Below are 20,842 nucleotides of genomic sequence, written 5' to 3' on the forward strand. Positions count from 1 at the left end.
TATGGGAAAGAAAAAAAAATCATGATACAGAGGATTTTCAGCAAACAAATGTCATCCAGTTAAAGGTGAAATCAACTTCAAACATAATAAATGAAATAAAACTATTATTTTTTAAAAACAAAAAGCAAATGGAAATTGCTACCATACAGTTCCTTCCAGCAAAACTGTATCAAATGACAACGTATGCAGCCAGCGTTGATAAATCACAGTACATCCTCTTTACTATACATGAATAATTGTGCGTCATCTTGTAAGCCCAGGAAGACAAAACACCAGAAACGTATGTGATTTATCAGATGGAGCTACACTGAGAACAGTCAAATCTCCAGAAAAAAAATGTTCCTAGATTTCTTTTCGGGACTATACAACGTTCTGTGCTATGTATACAGGTCACAAATGTGGTCACTGCACGGCAGAGAGCCAGAGAAAAAAAAAAGTTCTTTCAGTATTTATTGGCTAAAGCATGAACAGGAAGATGTCCAGAACAGGTTTTACATTTTGATGAGGATTACAAAGTTCACCAAGGGGTTAATGTGTGGGAAGTGCCTGTGCAGCTACTAAAGAGAAAAGTTGATTTTCATTGGAGAGGTATATGCACTGCCTGTTCAGTGTATACAATAACTGCACGTGAAATTCTCCAGGCATTGTTTGGCTCTGCAGACACAGCCAGATTCATATGGTTGAGAGGTGCTGATCCCAGTAATATCATAACCCATAGTCCTCTCTCTTATTAACTATGAGGAACTGCCCATCGGCATACATTAACCATTGCAGAGATAACTTATGCAAACTGCTACCTCTTAAACAGAAATCAAATTTGAATACTGCAAGCCAACATTCATGAATATTCTATAGATATGACAAAGAAAAAAAAACAAAAACAAACAAACACAGGAGAGGATTGATAAAGCAACGGAAACTTGAGAGTAGAAAATGAAAAAAAAAATGATTTGTTAAAATCGTACAAGTATGTGTGTTTTTAATTAGCTGAATGGGTGCTGTAATAATCTTCTCTCTAGCTAGAATTTCATGTGGTAAATATCTCCCTCTTTTTGTGTTGAGGTTGGGGGTCGGTTGTCAGTAACTGGTAGTGAAGCCCCCAAGGGTGCAGCTGGATTGGGTGGGAGGGACTAAAGGAAAAGAAAGAAGGGGGGGGTTAAGAAGAAATCAAGAGAAGCCTGGCTTCTGGCTGACCTCCAGCTCTCAACCTCCACTAGATTCTCTTAAGGAGACTGAGTGAATCAATTCGGGAGATTCTACACTAGACACACGCCGTTAACAAAGGTCCACCAAGACTCCCTGGAGGCACATACATGTGTGAGCACTGCAATCTACCCTCTGCATAGAAGAAAAGTGACATGACACTACTCAAACTTTTGAGAAGAGAGAGCAAACAAAATTTCTAAGAAGAAACTAACAAATCGCATCACAGAAAGTTCTCACAGCTGTACAGTTCTGGTGAGTATGACATCAGACATGTGTTTGTAGTACTAGTTGTAGAAAACTGACAGTCACCTCTCCAGTGTACAGAACACTTCATTCATGTTAGTTCGCAACCCGATAACTTGTATTTTCACCTACATTTAGGTTATTGAGTTAACTAAATATATTAAATGTGTTTAGGCAAGTGATCTTTTAAAATGAAGAATGCCAAGCATAAATATTCAATTACACTTGCGCAATCACCAATTGCCCCTTCTAGCCATGTCTCCATTTCGCTGTTTAGCAGCACTCCTCACAATAATGGAGAATGAAAATTCTATATAAAAACACGTAACATGTGGCTATATACCCAATTGCAGAATAGGTTTGGCATGCAGAATCCTCTGGACAACAGATCAATATCTTTATACTGTCCATAAAATATAAGCAGTGAACTCAGAACAAAGACTGCGCAGAGTTAAATTAACCAGAAAGGAAACTTCAAAGACACAAACATGTCAACTTGCAAGAGAACTAGATTTAGTAGCCATGTCCCCAGAAAAGTACCATTCATTTTTACATATTGTCATCTAAAAATATTTATATTGAGAAGAAATTGTTAAAATGTATTGTTAAATGTAACAGTCATGTAGAAACAAAGTATGGGATATTCCGTAGTCTTCCAGATATTTAAGCAGAGTGAAGATATACTTCAAATATTCAATCATGTAAAAAGGAAAATTTTCTTCTTTTGTACATGAACGAATCATTGACGTGAATCTTCACCCTTCGTTGTGTGTACATTTTATACTTATTTAATAATTCAGCCTCGATGTGTAGAATGTGTTTGGATAAACCAGATCAGTCACAACGTGTCCTTGGAAATTGAACCATGCCACCAAAAATCAAGAGTTAAAGCTTTAAGCAAGGTTAGGTTACCCGCAGATAATATCCATTCTGAAGGGGGGGGGGGGGGGGTCAGGAGTCAGACAGCTATATCAGCAAGCTTGATCAAAACAGATGGGTTTAAATAAACCAAATCCCTCATCTGCCTCATTACTAGGACAGAGCATGGTATTTAAGAGATATTAAAAACAAAGTACCATGGGTATTTTAAATATTATTGAGATAAACTAACATTTTTTTTTCTGTCTTGTCTAGATGGACTCAGGAAGGAAAGTCAAATTCGGACACAGATTAGACCATCTGAGCAACATCTCTGGCAAAGAAAGGGTTAAAGAAACACCTCCCACAAATAAAATCAGGTCTGTCTTTCCGTGGCACAAGAAAGGAAAAAAGGATGCTAAAGGCTGGTGAATAAAGAACGACACAAGTGGAATATCGTCCAACTGATAGATTTAAAGAAGGTTTTTAATAAAAAAAACCCTCATATACTCAACTTTACTATCTTTCAGGGATTCTGTTGTCACATACACAACAGAGACCACAGATGTCAGGAACAGTATGGTTATTTTCTGAATATAAAAAATGGTGGATACAACTTCGGGCAGCATGGCAATGATATAGCTTGGCTAGGTGAAATGGTAGAAGAGCCATGGAAGAAGCCATTTTGACATATCACCATTTATCTGGAGTACCTCCTGACTTTACTCTTTGGCACAAAATGTCAGAACTCAACAATTCTCATAATGGCAGTTTCTTAAACAGCACCAATCCAGAGACAGAATCAACAAAGTGCTGGCTGGCACTTCTGACACTTATGGTTATTATCCCTACAATAGGTGGCAACATCCTGGTAATCTTGGCAATATCACTGGAGAAGAAACTACAAAATGCCACTAACTACTTTCTTATGTCACTGGCTGTGGCAGACCTGCTGGTTGGAATATTTGTGATGCCTATCGCACTGCTCACCATTATGTTCAGTAAGTACCCTAAAGCATAAACTTTTAACTTATTTACCTAAAAATAATTACATCTAGCAAAATAGAGGCTGCTGCTTTGGGTCTTGATACAAAATTATGTTCTGCTCTCAAGATTTCTTTAGCCCAATTTATACTTTAGACTGGAGAGAACACAAATCAAGGGAAAATTGTTCAATTGTTCCAGCTCAACACAAACCACTACCATTGCTATATCTTTCTGACGTATTTATAATGGAGTCTGCACATCCTTGTTACAGGCAAACAAGCAGCGCAATTAATGGCATGATGATAAAACACAAAGCAACTCAGGTAATGAAAATAACTGAACGGTTACAAATTACAGAACACAAATATACATTAACTCCAGCCATCATAACCTGGTGCTAGATGGTGAAAACTACTAAAGTGAAAATATTACAGTGAGTTTGGGACTCTTGAAGGATTCCCAAAACCAACATTTTGGCTTTCACCATTGCTCGATTATAGCATTTGTTCTGAGAATGGCATTATTTTAGAACACCTGAACAATGGCAAACAAGTAATTCAAAAAACAAAAATCACACTAGCAAGTTAATTTGAAGCTCCAAGATAAATTAAAAAAAAAAAATTTTTTGATAAAATCTGCAACATGAAACACCTATAATATATAAAGAACAACACCGTTGTTCCTGTTGGGAACTCTCAGGTGCCTGGTAAATGTAATTTATTGGAGGCTTTGTCCTGAGAATTCAATGCAACAAAAAAATGTTGAAGGTTAAAAGTAAAGTACATTTTCAGATGATAATTTTAAGTAGATTTAAAAAAAAATAAACACATTAAATGCTTGAAGTACTGCAGGCAATTTCAGACCCTGAAATAGGCAATCCTAAAAGGAAAATTATAGTATATATAGAATTATACATTTTGTATCAAAATGTGCTGAAGACTTGAAAAGAAGCAGTGAGCACTGCTCATGATATAAAACATTTAGCAATCCTTAGTGTCTTAGTACAAATGTTCACAGCCAACATATAGGCATATATACAATGTTGAAGTCTACTCAAGACTTCAAAAGTACTTTAAAAAGTGCTGCATTATCAGACTTTATTTATACTATTCCACCATAAATCTACATGTGCTGTGTGGTTATGGATAGAACTGAGAGAATAGTATAGCGCTCCATATACAAATCTCATGTGTGTTTATATACATACCGAGAACAAGCTGCTGGAACTCTGTAGCCTTTTCTGCCACTGCATACTGCTGTGAACACTCACTCCATGGTTTATAGGATATGAAATTAAAAACGTGCTCATGCTTCACACAAAGCCACAATTTCAAAAGGAAGAGAGCATCCACGTAAGCTTAGGTCTTTATAATCCAAAATGGTTATAGGAAAAGATAAAAGTCTGTGTGGCAAAATGGTTATTTCCATAAAATAAAGATAAATGTAATTCAGATTATATACTATCCAAATATTCTATGTACCCATATTGGATTTTCACATCCTTAGTAAAAGCACTGCTTGACCTCACTGATATACTAATGAACACAGCTTAGGAAAATGCACAAAGGAAGCATCACTCATTCTAAGATGGAAAAATTGCAGCTGCAATTAAAGAGAACCCATGAACAAACTACTGATATTCTATCAGGCATATCTTAATCAATAGAAGCGTCATTAGTCCAATGCTATAAAAAGCACATGTGCCAAACAATTTATTCCTCTGTAGCTTGGTTTTTCTAAGGCAAGACTTGCCTTCTACCTCACATTGTCTTTGTCAAGGCTCTTATACTATATGCCAACACTACTTCAAACTGTTCAGGCCCTGCAGCTTATTCTGTCTCTATTATATTATGCACATAATTTAGTGCCAAACAGAAAATAAAATCTAAATATTACCAAAGGGGGAACAGTCTATAAACCATACACACATTAAAAACAGTCTACAAATAAATTGGTGGTAGTGGCAACAGAATAATACAATATTGGTAGAAGAGCTATACCTTACAGCTTGACTACACATTAGGAGTTGAAATCTTGGCTCAGAGAAACCTGGAGGCTGCCATTGCAGATTTTTTTCTGAAAATGTCTGTTGGCTGGCCACCAAGCTGATGACATCCGAGTCACGACCTGGAACAAGTATGCCGATCAGACATTTGGATATCTCTAGGACTTTATTTGCTGCACAAGTGACCCAAGTCAGTGGCAGAAAAATAAATGAAATCAGAGGATTGGTAATAATGTCAGGCAACTGGCATTTTCAGAAGGAAATCAGCAGTAGCAGCCTCCAGCCTCTTTTCAGCACAATTCATTTAACCACTTCTCGCACAGCCAGTGTAGTTAAAGGGCAGGCCAGGGCACCTGTCATTCTAACAGGATATCTACAGCTGTCCTTGTTTATAGAGCAGATGCCTGTGATTATGCCATCAGTAGACAGTGAAAATCACAGGCAAAATGCACAGAACCCCTGGCCTTGTGACAGCTGTTGACACTGGCTGTGATCAGCCAGTGTGGAAGACCAAAAGAAAGGAGTGGTGCTCTTCTTGGAACCCCAGTAGTAAGCACTGGTGCTGCCCATGCTCAATCTAGTTAGATCATCAGCAGTTAGCACCAATAGTACACAGTGTTACTGGCACCCAAAACAACCATATGAGATGATGACAAGATAGGACAATTTTAGGCATGCAGCAAAGAGCTAGATTTTTTTTTATATATAGAAAGTTGTTCTTTTGATATATAGCATACACTTATATAGTTTTTGATATCTAAAAGCAAAATCTAGCTAGACCATTTTAGAAGGGGGCAAATTGTGCAGTCTACAATCAAACTATATATAGGAAAAATAATTACAAGGTTTGCGTGATATGCTTTATAAAAAAGTAAAGGGAAACTTTTTTCCTTTATATATTTAAAAAATGATTATTAAAAACCACCAAAAAAGCACAGTCTCAAAAGAAATGTAATAAAACTAAACTGGGTACTCTATTTCATGACCAAATAATCAAACTATCACAGCACTGAAAAGTGACCTGGCTGTTTGAAGTTTAATGAAAAAAAGTCTAAATTCCAAAATTTTAATTCAAGATGATATACTGTAAGTGACATTTTAACTCAAATATTGAGCTACACCAGTGTTCCCCAAACTTAAAGCAGAACTTCACTCAACATGGACTATACATCATATTTACTTGTTTAACCTCCCTAGCGGTATGATTATTTCAGATTTTTGGTGCTGAAAGCGGTACCATTATTCTGCATGGAAATATGTAGTTTTTTTTATTGTAGACTGTAATATTTAGGGATAACTCACTGAAATCTGTCCGAACAAGAGTCTATTAAACATCCCGGGTAGGATAAAATTTGAAACACAAAATCATAAATTATAATTTAATAAATAATCATAAAAAATAATATAATATTACATTTAATTCAATAATATAATCAAACCAAAAACACTGAAATTTGAAATATAGCGCCAAGTTCGCACATTGCTGAGCAAAGTTGCAAAATCGTTTTCAGTGCCTGATGATGAATTTCCCCACAAATCATTATCACTCAATTCTGCAAGTGGTTCTGATTTACTATCACTGTTCTCTAGCTGGTCTAAAACTGCTTTTGACATAAAGGGACGCTTTTTGGACGCCGTGGACTTTTCTAAGTTTCCAGGCAGAAAGAACATTCAAAATGCAGACAGGGGACAGGACAGAGCACTAGGAACAAAATGTATGTGAAATGGGTTGAAACAGCAATGTTTTACTATGTAAAATCGTTTTGAAAAAAAATGACTTTTTTACATTTTCAAATTTCCCGCCGCCGCCCGTACTTCCCGACGTCACAGGGACCGGAACACAGGAGCCGGATGCCGGCATCTGCTGGAGGAGATGGCCGGGGACGCTGCAGGGGACACATCGCTGGAGCGAAGGACAAGGTAAGTGCTGCAGGGACTCCCTATACAGCGCTGCATGGTAAGCCCGAGTGTAGCTCGGGGTTACCGCTTTTGGTACAGACATTTTACCCCGAGCTACACTCGGGAATACCATTAGGGAGGTTAAAGCATTTTTTTTTACATTTCTTTAGTTATTTCCTGGTTTCTATACCTAGGCAAATGATGTCATACATCCCAGCAGTCTTCAGGAGGGGAGGGAAGGTTCCCAGCTTAGCCAAAGCCTGAGCTAAGGGCAGGAAGTAACGGCTACATCAATCATCTGCCCTTTCTTAAGATGACCACTACCAGAAATGCCAGGGGGTGTTTTTCAAAAATGATTTCTCAGCAAAATAAAGCATGGAGAAATGGATAGATGTGCGAGTTTGATTTTATATTAACAACAATGAATTAAATAGCATTTTTGGTTTGTAATGCTCAGATGCAGTGCAGATCCACAGTATCAACACAACTTTTATATTGTACTTGTCATATTAAAAACATCCCAATGCCACACCTACACCGCCAGCATCCTGTTAGGATACGTCTTCTCCAAAGTGTCTACAAAACACATACAAGGCCATGAAACGGTTTACCAACATCCCTGTGGTACCTGTAAGTCCTCATGCACACTGGACGTTTTTACAGCTGTTGTTTTTGGCCAGTAAATTCCTTAGCATGTTATCTTATGTGTCCATGCACACATACACTGTAATCAATGTTTTTTGGCAGGGGCGTTTTTTGTCTGGAAAAAAAAACCCAGGACTAGTGAGTTTCCAGAGGAGTTTTTTTAGCTGAAAAAACGCTCTAACGCGGTAAAATGCAGCAAACCGGTGTTTTTGGACTTTTTTGTGTCACTGAGAGCACCGGGTCCCGTTCTAATGATCGGGACCCGGGACTCCCAGTCCCGGGTCACATGATCGCTGTGATAGCCTCTGGTTGGCTATCACAGTGATCAGTCACTGTGCATCCCGGCCCCCTTGTTTTTTTCTCTCTCTATGAATGGAGGAGAGAGATATATTGTATCTCTCAAACTCCTGGCATAGAGAGAAAAAAAAATGTTTGTAAAAAAAAAAAAAAAGATAAATATTAAAAAATAAAAGAAAAATACCTAGATCAAGGTTTGATCTAGTTCAGTGCCAGGGTTTGTGTTCAGGTCAGGGTCAAAGGTCAGGATTTAAAAATTAAAAAAAAAAAAAAAATCGGTGTCAGTGTGCTTTAGGTGAGAAAAAAAAAAAGAAAAGACAAAAACGAAATGCGCACTATTGTTTCTGGGCTGTACTATGGGTACAAACAACAAATAACATACACATATATGGTATCGCTGCAATCGTCAAGAGCTGGAGAATTTATTTTGGGTTGTTCTTTGGTGGTAGGTTATGGTCATAACAAGTCCTTTGATAATAATAATAAAAAAAAAAAAAAATCAGGAGATATCCATTACCATTTACCACCAAATGAAAGCCCAATTTGTCCTGAAAAAATCAAGGTATAATCCACCTGGATGTACAAAGTAGTTGTGGTGATATGTATGGTTTTACTATCACATGTCAACGTTGCAGAATTGTGCATTTAGATTTGTTTTACCCTTAGGCGTGAAGGGGTTAAATAAATATGGGGGCTGCTATTGCTGACTTTCTAAAAATGCAAGTTGCCTAGCTTTCATGAGTAATCTCTGGCATTAATACTACTAAGCAGACCTGGAACAAGCATGCTATCAGGAAATGTCAGAGCAAAGTTCTGAAGCAAGAGGTCAATTGTAGAATGAGCAGCAATGGCAGCCTGTGTGTTTTTTTAGTAACTTTTTTTTTTTTCAATGCCTATACAGAAAACAAAACTCAATGTTAGGACTAGAAAGAAAAAAAAAAAAAAGATGGTTATTTGGTGCAAATCTAACATATCTACAAAGCTACAAAAAAAATGACAGAAGAGCCATATTTTTTTAAAGACATTCTGCCTTAATCCTTACATTTCTTGAATTACAAAGAAAAAAGTGCCCCGTTCGCAGCCAGCACTAGCGTTTAGCCCCTTCGCTGTTTTTTCACGGAAGATTTGTACCAAATGATTGTGGGCCAAGGCTATTTTTACGCACAACAATACATCGCCGTCCACCCAAATTCAGCTCTTGCCACACAATTCGTATGGAAACCTATCACGGTTTCTGAATTTAAAACTCTTTTGGGCCTAATCCTCAACTTGGGCATTACAAAAAAGAATGAATTACGGTTATATTGGTCCACAGAGCCAAGTAATCATATGCCAGTGTTCTCTGCGGTTACATATATGCCCAAAATGCACCAGCAATGTACTGGTACGTCGCTGGACTTTGAGTGGCTATACCGGGATGATGCCTGCAGCTACAGGCATCATCCTGGTATTGTGTTTTTTCAGCTGGCGGTCAGCTTTTATGTAAAAGCAATCCTAGTGGCCAATTAGCTGCTGATTTATTTTTACAAGCAGCGGGAAGGGACATCCCCTCCCCTCCTGCTGCCTTCCACAGTTTTCTTGGGCTCTCCTGTCCCACAGGGGAATCTGAGAATGCAGCTGGTAGTTCTGCTGGCTGACCATAGAGCTGGTCAGAGACCAGAATGGCTCCAATCATCTCTATAGTCTAAGAAATCGGAAGCTACGAGCATTTCTTCACTTCAGTTTTGCAGGATATAAACAGTGCCATTTGTAACTTGGGAAAGCATCTGATCACACTGATCTTGGTGAGATTAGATACTGTAAGGGCAGAGGAGATATCTAGAGTCTGATAGACCCCAGATTTCTCAAAAAAGAATCGATGAAAATGCCCATTGAAGAAAAAAAAATGAAAATAACTAAAAAAAAAAAAAAGCACCATTGCCCCCCTGCACGCACTGACCTGCGTGCACAAGCGTTGACCCTGTGCCGGTAAGTAAACAGCGGTTGCACCATGCAGGTGAGGTATCGCCGCAAACATCAGATCGAGGGCAGTAATTTTAGCCCTAGACCTCCTGTGTAAATATAAATTAGTGACCTGTAAAGGCTTTTAAGGCATCGCCTATCGATAATAAAAATGTATATATTTTGTTGCCATTGCATGGGCTTGTGCAATTTAAAATCATGTCCTGTTTGGTATCCATTTACTCAGCATAACATCATCTTTTATATGTTATCAAACAATTGGGCAAAATATTGTGTTTTTGTGCAATAAAATTCGAAAAAGTGTATTTTTTCCAAAAGATTTGTGTTTGAAAAATCGCTGCGCAAATGCTGTGTGACGTAAAAAATTTCAACGCCCACCGTTTTATTCTCTAGGGCCTCTGCTTTAAAAAAATATATAATGTTTGTGGGTTCAAAGTAATTTTCTAGCAAAAGGCTTGGTCTTCAAGAGTGGGTGATGTGTGGCATAAGTTTTTAATGTTGGCCATGAAATGCCAGGATAGTAGAAGCAACCCCTCCAGATGACCCCTTTTTGGAAAGTAGACATTCCAAGGTATTTGCTAAGAGGCATGGTGAGTGTTTTGCAGATTTCATTTGTTGCCATGTTTTTGGAAAACGAAGAAAGAAAACACTCACCATGCCTCTTATCAAAATCCTTGGGTGTCTACTTTCCAAAAGGGGTTTAGTTGGGGGGGGGGGGGGGTTGTACTATCCTGGCATTTCAGAGCCTCCGAAAATGACAGGTAGCGGGGAAGTGATATGAGGAAATATGCCCTTTGAAAGCCTGGAGGTGGTCACTGGATTTTGGGGGCTTGTATGTAACTAGGCTGCCAAAAAGTCTCTCATGTGGTATGCACAAGTAGGAGAATGTGTTTTGTGGTGTATTTCCACATACACCCATGGAATGCATGAGCAAGATATCATTAAATTGACAACTTTGTGTAAAAAAGAAAAAAAAAATGGTCATATTCAAAAAATTAGTGCCAAAAGATAAATGTTCCATGCACTCAACATGCCTCTCTGGGGAAGGGGGGGGGGGTTGGGTTGTACTGCCCTGGCATTTTAGCACCTCAAGATATGTGATAGGCAGTCAGAAAGTAAAAGCTACGTAAATTCCAATATATATACCATAGTTTGTAGATGCTATAACTTTCACACAAACCAATTAATATACTTGTATTGAGATTTTTTTTTTTTTTTACCAAAGACATGTAGCAGAATACATTTTACCCTAAATGCATGACTAACTTTAACTTTGCGTTTATTAGATATTTATTTAGAACCAAAAGTGAAAAATATCTTCTTTTTTTCAAAATTTGCAGTCTTTTTTTGTTTAAAGCGCAATAAATAAAAAATGCAGAGGTGATCACATACCACCAAAAGAAAGCTCTATTTGTGTGAAAAAAAGGACAAAGTTCGTTTGAGTACAGCATTGCATGTCTGCGCAATTACCAGTTGAAATAGCGCAGTGCCGAACAGCAAAAAATGGACTGGTCAGGAAGGGGACCTCTGGAGGGCAAGTGGTTACAGGTGCTACACACAGGACATTGTCTGACCAAATTCTGACCATTAGTCCCCCAACATAACATTTTTTTTCAACATAACAAATTTCAAGAGACAAAATAGCGATATTTAATTCTGCAAGCTCTGAAAAGAGAAGACAGAGTGGTAAAAAAAAAAAAAAAAAAAAAAATACCAGAGTGACTAGGAAACACCCTAGAGCCTTCAGTCTACGGAGCTTAGATTACAACAACATGGCAGCTAATGTTAGCGAACTATTTAACGTTCAGTGTTCTTTTTTCCCCATATCAAGAGTCTCTGGAGAACATAACGTTTTCATAATACAGATGTTCACATATATATGCGGAAGAAACATTTAGACACTCCAGCCAGTGGTACCTGGTTAAGGGGAATGGACGCTGACTTGCCAAATAATTTTTGAAGGTCATTATTTGTATTCTTGCTTTGCTATTTAGCCCTGGTTCACGCCAGTGTAGCTTTGAAGCTATCTATTCAGTGCCACATCATCATGGCTTGCGGACACACAGATGTCAATGCAAGTCACAATGAAGTCGCAGGAACTTTTTTCAAAGTCGTTGAGACTTGAGTTGCATCGATTTTAACAGTTCCATTGCCGCTAGCGGGGTGTGACTTGTAATGAGAGTTTGAACTCTCAACTCACATGACCAGTCCAATGGATGTTAACCAGGGCTTAGGATGTCAGATGGATGATTTTGTAGCAGGTAATAATTGCTGCTACAAATTGCCAATAGTGTGTAATTAAACCCAGAACATAGAAGTTCATATCAGAAACCCTGATTTGTACATGTACATTTAAGTTGTAAAGGAAAAATATGTATAAAAGTTCATGTGATTTAAGCAACAAGTTAAAAATGGTAACTACCAAAACTGGTTTCTTTTAACCACTACAATACTGGGCGCTTTCACCCCCTTCCTTCCCATGCCAATTTTCAGCGATGTCACACTTTGAATGACAATTGCATGGTCATGCAACACTGTACCCATATGAACTTTGTATCAATTTTTTCACACAAATAGAGCTTTCTTTTGGTGGTATTTAAAGCAGTAGTAAACTGCTGCTTAAAAAATAAAAAAAGGTCCCCTGCAAGGTAATGCCATAATGTGCTAGTATTCATCGCATACTAGCACATTATGAAGGATTTACCTTAAAACAAAGCCCTCCACAGGCGTACTGTCACCGCTGAAGAGGCTTCCATCTTCACCTGGTCTTCCTTCTGGGTTCGCAAGCTCTGGCCGCCTGACTGGCCAAGCCACGATGACGTCACAACCACGCATGCGCACAGGAGTCCTGGGGCATGGCCACGGCAAAAAAGAGTTTACTACCACTTTACCACCACTGGGGTTTTTATATTTTGCTAAACAAACTAAAAAAGACCGAAATTTTTTTTGGGGGGGGGGGGGGGAAATGTTTTTCGTTTCAGTTTCCAAAATTTGCAAATAAGTAATTTTTTTCCTTCACTGATGTGCGCTGATGAGGAGGCACGGATACACACGGATGAGGCTACACTGATGATCAGTGCCCTGATTATCAGTGTAAATGTCCCCTGTCAGAATTGCTGGCAGCGCATGAGGAAAGGACCACATACTAGCACATTACAGACTTACTTGCAAAAGGGATCCCTCCAGCAGCTCGCTGTCACTGCTGATAAGGCTTCCATCTTTACCCGGTCTTCATTCTGGCTCTGGCAGTTTGAATGGCCGAGCAGCGATTATGTCACTCCTGCACATGTGCACTGCAGTCACGGTCGCAGCACAGTGCTCCGGGTTGATGGCGCATTCAGTGTGCACTTTGCACATTTAGCAGATATTCAATGTACCTACAGGTAAGCTTTACAAGCTTACCTGTAGGTACAAGTGACCAAGCGGTGTTTACTACCGATTTAAAAGGCCTTAATTACAGCGTATTTACAAAGACAGACATATTCACATCTGACTGATCTATAAGCCTTTAGACAATAGCTAACCATTGCAAATGTTGCCTACCATAGGCACAGCACTGTAGGCAAGTACTCATTACATAGAAGGGAATAAAAGTAAATATGTGTGTGAAAAACCTTAAATGAAAGCTGCCATTTTACTGCCAGTGCTGCATACATACTCGGGGGTTGAGAGGTTTAATCTTTTCAGCTTGATAGAGGGTAATATCATTGCTGAAACTAATGCAGCCCAGTGATCAAAGTCTATCAACTTGAAGCTTCACACAAAAAGTAAACCTAGAAAAACAGAACTAGACCATCCTAAAAAGCTTGCGGCAAAATATAACTGTAGAGGCAATGGCGGGAGATTAAAAAAGGCAACGAGTGACATCCCTAGACTACTAGCTAAAGCCAGCATTAGTGTTTATTACCCAGCTGCTAATCAATCTTCTCATCTACAGATGACCTGTAAAATGTTAATTTCAGATTATAGGATTCTATCAAATTTTACTGAAACACCCTAGATAAAAATTATCAAAAAAGCTGAACTCTGGACAGATATGCAAGAGGTGCAAATACCTGAATCTGACATGGAAATCAGCCTCATGCAGCCCTTGCACAGAAGGGCTTTAGTGTGTGAGAAAGTAGTAGCACAAGGAGCCAATCAGTTTGTGCGCAGACAAGAAGCATGCTGATAGGAGGAGAAAACAGAGTGACAGATAAGCTCATCATCTTGTTGGTTTTCCTTTTACTGTCCAGTCATAGGCTGGGGTCGGTCCAGGATTACCTGGGTTCAGAAGAGGTGGATTGAATGATGCTGGCCTTGAAAGCATTTGCAGCAGACAAAAAAAATGATGTGGGGGAAAATCTCTGGTTTGAAGATGAATATTGCAGCAAAAGCTGGTTTTATTTTATATTGTAATGGGTATTTTTTTAATCCTATGATCTTTGGCTTGAGTTTTGCTTTAACTCTAGTTGCTAAACTGCAATCTAACTGTCTTTTATGCAGGCAAGTACTTAAAGTGTTACTAAACACAGGACCCTGCATTCACTATCTGGTTTCCCACAGTACACACAACATGGAAATGCAATTATTTTAGTAAATATAAACTGCTAAATACCTTTTCTCATCAGCAGTTAGAGCAGTCTCGTGACTTTGAACAAGCATGCTTTACTGCATATACAGACTGATTTTACTGTTGTGGGTTTAGTAACACTTTAAACCTTGTACTTATTTTATTGTTACTGGAAAAATGGCAAAAAAATTGTTAAACTGATTTAGACAAAAATTGTCTTTTGTCTGTCTATTTCAGAACCTGCCTGGCCTCTGCCGCAGTGCTTGTGTGCCATTTGGCTATTTTTAGATGTCCTGTTTTCCACGGCATCAATTATACACCTTTGCGCTATATCTTTGGACAGGTATATTGCCATCAAAAAACCTATCCAAGCCAGTCAATTCAACACCAGAGCAAAAACGCTTGTAAAAATTGCAGTGGTGTGGTTGATATCGGCAGGTAAGTAGAACTAATGTCTCAATCTTCTTAATTATCTAAGGGAGTAAAATGTACAAACAATTCATCTTCTCTCTTTTTATTGACTCTATGCTAGGACAGGTTATAGAATCCCCACATGATGGTTAAATATTTGTGTTTGCGCTGCACAGAAGAGGGAAAACCATCCTTCCATCCATGCCTAGGCATCTATTCTTGCTTAGCAACAGTAACAGCATCAATTCGCAGATCATTCAAGAGATTTCCCTTCACTTACTGCTCCAGAAACTAAGCAGGAAGTAAGATGAGATCTCTCTAAAGCAAGGGAAAGTCACCACAAAAGCTTCCTGCATTTACCTCCTGTTTTTGCGACAACTAAAACATTTTGAATTTCCCACCAAATTCTGTGTTGGAGATAATGATCAACAGCACAAAAGTGAAGGTAAATCTCCATTCAGAGACCGCAATAAAAACATGATAGGGGCTATACACCTTCCATGTTTAATCTACAACAAAATAAAAAGATTTAGATTACTAAACTTCAAGGAAAAAAAATAGAAGCTCAACAGTATAAAATACTAAACATAACCCTAGTTTGTGGCCATGTATTGTAGAAATCATGTTTAATGACCAGTTCATACTACGTGCAGTGCTTTTTGTTTTTTTGCATCAAAAGAGCACAGAAAGCAAGTTATATGGATTCCATTGGCATAGTTCACACCAGAGCAGGGCATTCCAGTGCTTTTCAGTTCCCAAAAAGTAAGTACAACATGATGCTTTTTTCCTGCACAGAACTGTACTGGAAAAGCATAAAAAAAGCACCGGACCCCAGTACAGCGGAAAAAGGAAAAAAGCATCTGGAATGCATCCAGAAACGCATCAAAAACACGTTAAAAAAGTGCATACAGAAAAGCATCCAGAGTGGGTCTGGAGGGCATTTTTGTGGTGTTAACGGGCCCTTAAGGGAAAAAAAACTAACTCAAAAAACATTCTGAAACTTACTGAAAATGTGCAGAATCTGTAAAAAAAAAAGCAGGTAAACATGTCTGTTTCAAGCAATTCAAATGCATGCCTTAAGTGGTTCTATGCATTCTAAGGTAAAAAAACTTTCTGCATGCAGCTCCCCCCAAGCACTCCCTTATACTTCACTAAGCCTGATCTCAATCCAGTGGTGTGCATGAGAGCAGAGGCCCTTCTCCCTCCTCATTGGTTCAGACAACATGGCTGGAGCTATTGGCTCCTGCTGTTGTCAATCACAACCAGGGAGATGGGTTCGGGGGGTGGGGCTGAGCTGCACTTTGTATGTCTATGGACACACAGAGCCGGCTTGGGAGCGTGCCCACACGAGCCCCCAAGAGTCTTGCTATAGTGGGCTCTCGGGGGTGGAGGGACTAGTGAGGGAAGAGCCGGAAATGCCAGTGGGATACCCGAGAAGAGGAGGATCGGGCCTGCTCTGTGCAAAACCAATGCGCAGAGGAAGTAAGTAGAACGTTGATTATTTTTTAAAGACAATTTGATCTTTTACAATCACTTTTGGTACCTATAATACTATTGAGCTGTATGTGAAACTTGTATATTTACCAGTTTTGGTGAATGAAAAACAGCAATTAATTTCAGCATAAACTTTTTTTGAATGCATTTCCTAAACAGAATTTACTGAAAAGCTGCCCTTTATAGCAAGCATTATTTAAAAGATACCTGTCATGAGAAAAGTACAGGGGTTGCCATTGCTGGCCTACTTTTAAAAATACTCATCCATGAAGTGTACTTTAATGATAATTAAGTGTTATTAGGTAACAAGTAGGTTTTAAAAAAATTAAGCTTTAAATCCCACTAGGTTTTTAGCAAGAGATCTGGTTTAAGTTACTACTACTCAATCTACCTACAGGCATAAAACAGCACTTCCTTTACTTGTAATCAGCTGTTTGCATGGACCACAACTTTACAAAAAAAAACAAACTAAAAAAGGTATAAGGGAAACATCAAAAGGTGGTTAGATAATACACGTTATACTCAAATATGTATTCTTTGCTACTTTCTGAAAAGGTCTTCTGCTAGTATGCACAATCAGAGGTTATACAAATGTCATACAAGGTGCAACCTCCGCTCCTAATCCTAGGCAAGTAGACTAACTGGCAACAGGCTCTGCTAGTTAGAGAAGCTATGACAACCTGCTGATCCTCTCTGAATCCTGCAGCTGTGGAGGTGCCCTGCATAACTGGGACATCCTGAAAAACTATCCTCATGCTTCCCCACAGAACGGATCAGAAACACTTTCCTTTAATTTATTCTGGCCTGAAATAGCTTACAGTGCGTAATGATCAGATTACTTGGGTCTTGCATGATAAAGCTTTGGTAATCAGTAAGCGGCAGCTGTACGGCAGGACAGGAAATCAAATTTTCAGAAAGATGCAACTAACTGACAACAAGACCATGTTTTTACGGTTATAATGTTGCAGTTGTTGTGATACATGCTTCAATGATTACTATTTGAAAAAAAATCCAGCTACCATAAAAAGAAACCAATATCTTCTAAGACTGCATACATTAAAAAACAATGTTCTGGCTAATCTGAAAACATTAGCAAATGTCTGAGGATTAGTTTTCTATAAGTGCTTCATATCAACAGAAATTATCCCCTTCGGTGCAGCACTTAAAAATGATTAAGTTTACTTAAAAAGTAAAATGATCTTTTTTTTTCCCTTTCAGGCATTGCTGTCCCTATCCCAATCAAAGGTCTCATTGACCCCAACACCATCTTCAACCCAAACAACACATGCCTTGTTCGGACTGACCACTTCAAGTATTTCATAATTTATGGATCCATGGCTGCATTTTTTATCCCATTTGCAATTATGGTAGTCATTTACTTTCTGACCATTCACTTACTGAGAAAGAAAGCATATCTAATCAAGAACAAACCCCCACAGCGCTTAACCTGGTCCACAGTATCCACCGTCTTTCAGAGAGATATTACTCCCGGTTCTTCTCCAGAAAAAGTTGCTATGTTAGATGGTCCAAGACGTGATCGGCCATTGCAGATTAACTGTGATGAATTTCCTATAAGAAGGCTATCCAGTGTGGGTAAGAAATCTATGCAGACCATTAGCAATGAACAAAGAGCATCTAAGGTCTTGGGCATAGTCTTTTTCTTGTTTGTTTTTATGTGGTGCCCTTTCTTCATTACCAATGTGGCCTCAGTCCTCTGTGACCCAAATGACTGTGACCCCAATGTAATCAAGATGCTAATGGAAATATTTGTCTGGGTTGGGTATATTTCTTCTGGGGTCAACCCATTAGTCTACACTCTATTTAACAAGACTTTCAGAGATGCCTTTGGGCGCTACATCACTTGCAATTTCCGTGGTATGCACTCAGTAAAACTCCTACGGAACTGCTCTAGTCGGATATCGTTCCGGAACTCCGTGGCAGAAAATTCAAAGCTCATCATGAAACATGGAATGAAAAATGGGATAAACCCAGTCATATATCAAAGTCCACTAAGATTACGTAACTCACAGCTCGAGTCATCTGCCATTTTGCTTGATACCTTATTGCTCACTGAAAATGAAGCTGGAAAGACTGAGGAGCAAGTGAGCTATGTGTAAATAAGCCCAGGCCATGATGTATATCAGCTCCTAATCATGTTCTGAGAGAGAGTGCTTCATATATTCATTAATTTATAAAGTAATATACATGAAATGCTACTTTGTACATTGGGTCCTCTCTGACCTTCCATTTATAAATTTGCACTGAATGTCTTAGCAATGATCAGCCAAGAATTTGTGAAAGCACCTTTGAAAAATGTCATTGCATTGAGCTCACTGAAATGCTTTCAAGTAGAATTATTGGGATTCAATGAAAAAAGTCAAAGGAAGGTGCATCAAATGGGTTGAGAAATTAATTTCATAAGTACTCTGGAAAGCTGCAAAGGATTAAAAAGAGATAAAGTTTCAAAAGCAGGCCAGCAATGGCAAAAATATCTAGGATGTAGTGCAAATTATATTAGCTACTACAATTTTTTCCAGACAAAGGGCATAGAGCTTTATCATCTGCAGTATACAACATCAGAGATTTGAATTTGTACACTGAAGCAGAGATGGCTACAAAACTTGGGCGCACAACAGCTGTAGAGCTGCAAACTGTTCATCTCTGCAACTAAGTCTACAGGGTTTACCATCCAATGAACTGTCCATGCAAAGATGCTGGCTTCTCACGTAAAGAACAGCAAGCAGAAGAAAACAGGGCATAATATTACACAGTGCACAGCCACTTTATCAGGCCCTGCCTGTTCAATATGTTGTAATTATTACTGTTCATTTGTAAAAGACTAGCAAGACAATAAACCTATGCTGGTTTTAAACCTAAGTGCTAGTATTCTATAGAATATATTTATAAAGAACTTGACGAAGCATGCATTTATATATTTTTTGCTTAATGCTTCAGTATTCACTCAGGTACAAAGTTTAACCACATTAATTTAATGTAAATGGCATTATTTGTACAGATTAATTTTTTTAGTGAAGGTTACCTATCCATTTGCCAAACTACAGCCATAATCATTCTTATGAACTTGTCTGTGAACATAGGACCCAATTGTTATAAGAATTTGACAAGTGTTTTTACTCTGGCAGACTCTACCAATGTAGGAAAAGCAAAGCACATGCCACACATGGTATTCTAAATAGTGTTTTAGTAGAATTCACTGAAACGTTAGAGAATTCAGAGTCCATTCTTATCTGCAATCTTATCTTGTCTTAATGGCAATGAAAAAGTGTAAAACGGAAGCAATCTTCTTAAGGCATCTTCACCACTGTCACATTTTATGAGATTACAACAGGTGTATGCCGGAAAAAGACTTTGTAAACTAGGTTATATACTACCACATTAAGGAGGGCCAGGAAAAGTATATTAGCTTTTGACAGTCAGACCCAAGTCTCCATTGCTAGGTGTATAATGCCATTTGTTATAGCTTAATCATACCTAAAGGATATATTACTCCAAGGTGAAAAAGTGTTTGGAATTGCAACTAAACTGGGATACTTAATATACCATAATTATATTTTGAGGTGCAGCATATATTCCCTGGAAATCCACTCAGATGCTAAGGTCGGAATACAGACAAAAATGCATGATCCCATTACGGCTAGTAGTCTGTTCATAACCCTAGGTCCCAAACAGAGGCACCTGTCTTGCCCAGCCAAATTATGTGCAGAATGTCAGAGGTAGCCAGGAAAGCTCCTCTGATAAAGCCTTGTAAAGAAACCAAATAAACAGGCTGATATGACTGGTTAAAACTAGTAAGAGGGGAAACATTAACACAGAAGAAAAAGGAAAGTTAGGATGTCATACATGGCACTAATCAGATTCTTTGTTGCATTTCTTAATTTTAATGCAAACAATAATAGCTAAAACCAAAGTAGCTGCACCAGCATTTTCCAATTTGCACTGCAACAGATGACGAATACAGTATAAAAAAAAAAAAAAAAAAAAACACTAAGATTAGTATTTCTTTGCTTCAAATTTTTTTTTCTATTAAAAGCCCACCAGATTGTACAATTCACCTAGAGGAGATAGCTAAATGTTAAACCTCGTTCAGCTGGACACCCCATATAAAGATTGTGGAGAATAGCTGTTCTGTGCATCTGTGTGCAGGCAGTCCCATTCAAATCAATTTGGGTGCAGTGGCTGCATGGACACAGCTACTGCTCCCAATAGGACATCCGAGTGGGTGCATGTCCCTGAACGCATATAGTGGGTGTGTTGGCAAAATC

General features: G+C 38.5%; 2 protein-coding genes across 2 annotated transcripts in view; one reads left to right on the forward strand and one right to left on the reverse strand.

Annotated features, from left to right (window-relative positions):
- The window catches only part of PSMD1 (proteasome 26S subunit, non-ATPase 1), a 159,522-nt gene that overhangs the window by 46,355 nt on the left and 92,325 nt on the right, over positions 1–20,842 (reverse strand). The window lies entirely within an intron of this gene.
- On the forward strand, positions 1,229–19,436 carry HTR2B (5-hydroxytryptamine receptor 2B). Its single transcript, XM_089685431.1, has 4 exons — positions 1,229–1,458; positions 2,584–3,308; positions 14,892–15,092; positions 17,778–19,436. Exons 2-4 carry the CDS (start codon positions 2,978–2,980, stop codon positions 18,674–18,676), a joined length of 1,431 nt encoding a protein of 476 aa, XP_089541557.1. The 5' UTR covers positions 1,229–1,458; positions 2,584–2,977; the 3' UTR covers positions 18,677–19,436.

The sequence above is a fragment of the Staurois parvus genome, unplaced genomic scaffold (assembly GCF_062004578.1).
Source record: "Staurois parvus isolate SC_StPar_1 unplaced genomic scaffold, SC_StPar_1.0 ptg000376l, whole genome shotgun sequence".
NCBI classification, from domain to species: Eukaryota; Metazoa; Chordata; class Amphibia; order Anura; family Ranidae; genus Staurois; species Staurois parvus.